Raw genomic sequence first — 4,064 nt, 5'->3', positions numbered from 1 at the left:
GGTTTCCAAATTTTAATTCAGATGACAGTTTTCGCAGTTTTTAAAATGAATCTTCAAAGTTTGAAAATTATATCACTGATACCCATTTGCATAAAAATGGACCCTCGAAGTTTAACCCTTTGCACTGACTTTATTACATTGTCGTTAGATCTACAAAAACATTTTTTTTATAAGACCAAAGTTACCATTTTACCTTAACATTTTCTTATAAGACCAAAATTACCATTTCACTCATCTACCACAAACGGCAAATAACGAATTTAGGGCAAAGCCGCAAAGGGACATCATGATACAGTTTTCAGACACCGAGGGTCTACTAGTAAAAAGTGTCAAAATTGTCATCCAAATGTAAATTTAAAAACCTTAAAGGTAGTCTATAAAATTCTCCCAATGGTATGAGAAGCAAGTTTAAACAAATCCATCTCTCTTGATTTCTCAGTCCTGCAAGTAAATTTATTCTCAGGTATCAGTGTCAAGGAGTGGTTTCTAAGAAACTTCTTGTGGCCTTTCCAAGCGGAAGTTCCAAGCTGCCGTCATTCTTTTAACGCATGTTGTTAGATGTTTACAATGTGTGAGACTTCTCTCAACTAGTACATTAATAGCGGTTGAGTTTTCTTGTTTTCTCATCAATGGCTTCTTCAATTACATCATCCGAGTCTTCTGATTCTGGTTTACTGCCAGAAATACATTATGGGCTTCGGTTGATTGTCGCTGAGGAGCTGCGTAAAGTTCTTTTATCTCTCCATGTTTTGTTCATCTATATTTGCCATTTGCTTAAAATTCTCTGCTCCTGTTTCAACATACAAATCCAATGTGAGTTCTGTCAATATGAGAGAGTAAAACGTAAACATCAAACCCCTATGTTAGCTATCATGGAATCCTATTTTGACCCGTCTCCAGGTCAAACAGAAGAACCTCAGGATTTTGAATTTGACCAATCTCCAGGTCAAGTTTCTTTAGAAGAACTTTATGAGCTTGAGGAGATTATTAGCCTTGAAGAGGCGTTTTCCTTTTTTGATGTAACAAGGGATGGGTTTATTGACCCAGAAGAGCTGAGTAGAATTCTTAATAGGCTAGCAGTGTCTTCTCACTACTGGTTCTGCAGCCACAAAGAAATTCAATGTGAGATCAGTCTCTGTGGGAAAAATTATAAAGATAGAAATTGGATCTCCGCGTTTATTAATATGTGGCAAGCTTTGTTGTTTTCTAGAGCTTTTCCAGGACAAATTTTCACTGAACCTAATGGTTCACTTCCTGGTGTGCCTTCCAATAATCAAAACTCTCCTGTCACCGAGGCACATAATCCTGAGGAAATATCCACTCAGGCCAATACCCCAGTTCCAAATCCTGAAACTTCATCAACACCATTCTCATACAATGCAACTTCTGATCCTGAGGACCAAAGGGACCCTTCTTCTCCGCCTGGAAATCCAGAAGAACAATCACACCCCAACAATTCTAGCCTGGTAAAGACATTCCTGACGATCTCAGCCGGAGCAGTTTACACTCTGTTAACAATTCGGTACAGCAGCAACACCTCGTTGTCCCATAAGGCCAAAATCCTTTCATGTTTTGCCGCAGCCTGCAATTTTTTCGGGTTTCTGTTTTGCCTATTCGGGATGCTACTATCTGACCCCAGACCTGGAGGAGCGCCACGAGCACGAATCGTTTTGGGTATCGGATACATTTTTGTTGCTTATGGATTCATAGCAGTGATGGCATTACAGATGTGGGAGAGCGATCTTCTGCTGTGGGTTTCTGCTGTGGCTTCTGTCGGATTATTTCCCGCCTTAATCTATGCAATATTCATTAGAGATGAATCGTCCAAATGTGCACATTGGAGATGTTGGTAAGAATCGCCTTCGTATATATATATAATTCTGTAGCATTATTTCTCGCCTTCATATCAAATTATTTTGGTCTTCGTATGAAGGCAATTCAGTTGTTCTATGGTTAAGAAAATTAGTACTACTTAAAGAAAGAAAAACAAGATAGAAATGACTCATTCTTTAGCATATTACAGGTGAACAATCCTAGCGGCAGGGACAATGCATTTTAGGTTCGGAAGGTTCATTCCTAGCTGGTTGTGAGTTTCTTTAGGCCTTGTAAGTTCTCATTTTATTATTTATTTTTCTTAATGTAATCATAGCACCTTTTGGATTAGGACTGTTACATATATATTGGAATTAAATTAATTACTGTAATTGTGATGTTGATGTATGTTTAGCAGTTATATCAAGTTAATCAAGAACCATTCGAACATCATCTATTCATAAGAGTAAATTTACATAATGCCTGAAATTGTGATAATTTTCTAGTTAGGACCTCTCTCTCTCTCTCTCTCTCTCTCTCTCATATATATATATACATATTCTCTCTTGTAAACTTCAAACGTTTTAGAAATTCAAACCAAATTTCTTGATGTGAGGAAACTGCTAAATAACAAATTTGTAGTTTCTTAATGCTAGAAATATTACTGAAATTTAGATTTTAATATTCTTAAATATCTAGAAAAAATGAGAACGTCAGAACTTGAGAATTATATATATGAAGGTATCTTCTAAATTTATATATCATGAGATCAAACGATATTTGAAATATTCATCTAAAAGTATTGCCTTCAGGCCTAATAATCAGTACTGGGTCTCTTGTTTTTATATCTCATTTATTTACGCAAACTAGCCAAGGAAGAGGATATAACATAACATTGTTTCTGGTTCCAAATACAATTCCTTGATTTCATTTGAAATTGTTTTTATCAGTTTGAAGAAAATAAGGACCAAAAAAAAGTTTTATTTTTATTTACTTATTAATTAATGGGATGAAATCTTTCAACTTAAAATTTTGGAGAGAATTAAAATGAAAACACATGTTTGTAAAAACAATTAAAAAGAGAGACAAGTTTATTAAAAGACAAAAAAAGGATGCTTAATAATATAAGACTGTTTAATTTAACTTTATAAAGATTACAAATGTAAATCTATTATATTATATAATGAAAAGCGTATGAACAAGAAAGAAAAAGGCAGAGAAAAAATTGAACAAAAATTTTATATCATTTTCAAGTACCATAACTAACATCAATCAGATTTACAATTTATATAATGAGATTTTTTGACAGTGATCCTTGTCAAACTTTATCTCTACTGTTCATAATATTTTCAACAAACGCAAAACTATTAATCTCTGACCACTCATTTTTCTGGAATCTTTATTCAGGTTGCAACTTCCATTGCAACTTGCAGAGTTTGTTAGAGAAGAAGACTTAATGTTGAACACGGGCACCAAAACTTCATTGTCCTGACTTGTCTTTTTCTTTCAATTTCTACGTCAAAAAACGGCTTCGTATTGGTTTTAATCACCAGTTTATACGACACAAGAGTTGTCGTTTTGGTTGAGTTGTAGCTTGGCAGTATTGTCAACGTCGTCCCTCAAGCTAAAACTCAAAAAAAAAAAAAAAAAAATCGTCCCTCAAACGCAAATTCATGCAAGATCAGCTATCTTAGCTATATTTTTTTCCTTTTTTTTTTTTTTTCTTCATTCATATCTGAATGTTTCTCAGAATTTGGAGCTTGCATTTGATGCTATAATCGTCCCTCAAGCTCAAATTCAGAGAGAGAAGAACCAAACACATGGAGCTAGTCTCGAAGGATCTGAAAACAAGAAACGGATAGAGGTTTGGTTAAAATATCAGCCACTTGGAACTGGAAAGCAACATATTGAACAACCAGCTGCTTGGATTGAACAATTTCTTGGACAAAATGCACATCAATTTCGATGTGTTTCATGCGAGTGTGAAAAACGGGGTTTGAGGCCAAAGCACCTACACTGGTGTTATCGCACTAGAGCATAGGGATACCAGGAATAGAGATGTGAAGTTCTTGAAAAAGATTCTGAAGCCAAGTGACTTTGGTGGAGACCTGTGCTAAAGCACGATATTCAGCTTCGATAGAAGACAATGCCACAACTTGTTGTTTTTTTGGAACTCCACCGGATCAAGTTATAGCCAAGAAAAATACAACAGCCACTTGTGGACTTTCGATTAGAAATAGTACTAGCCCAGT

At 35.2% G+C, this 4,064-nt stretch overlaps 1 protein-coding gene across 1 annotated transcript; it reads left to right on the top strand.

Annotated features, from left to right (window-relative positions):
* The first annotated feature begins 665 nt into the window (after window positions 1-665).
* On the top strand, window positions 666-2,151 carry LOC116107401. The gene is made up of 2 exons (XM_031393679.1): window positions 666-1,849; window positions 2,024-2,151. The coding sequence occupies exons 1-2, from the start codon at window positions 861-863 to the stop codon at window positions 2,025-2,027; spliced, it is 993 nt and encodes a 330-aa protein (XP_031249539.1). The 5' UTR covers window positions 666-860; the 3' UTR covers window positions 2,028-2,151.
* The last annotated feature ends 1,913 nt before the right edge of the window (window positions 2,152-4,064 follow it).

The sequence above is a fragment of the Pistacia vera genome, unplaced genomic scaffold, assembly GCF_008641045.1.
Source record: "Pistacia vera cultivar Batoury unplaced genomic scaffold, PisVer_v2 Contig536, whole genome shotgun sequence".
Classification (NCBI taxonomy): Eukaryota; Viridiplantae; Streptophyta; class Magnoliopsida; order Sapindales; family Anacardiaceae; genus Pistacia; species Pistacia vera.
Note: the sequence above shows the minus strand (reverse complement) of the source record. Positions and strands in the feature narration are given on the sequence as shown.

What these genes read in the sequence shown, in the direction of transcription:
- LOC116107401 (XM_031393679.1), top strand. Translation starts at nt 861, where the DNA reads ATGTTAGCTATCATGGAATCCTATTTTGACCCGTCTCCAGGTCAAACA.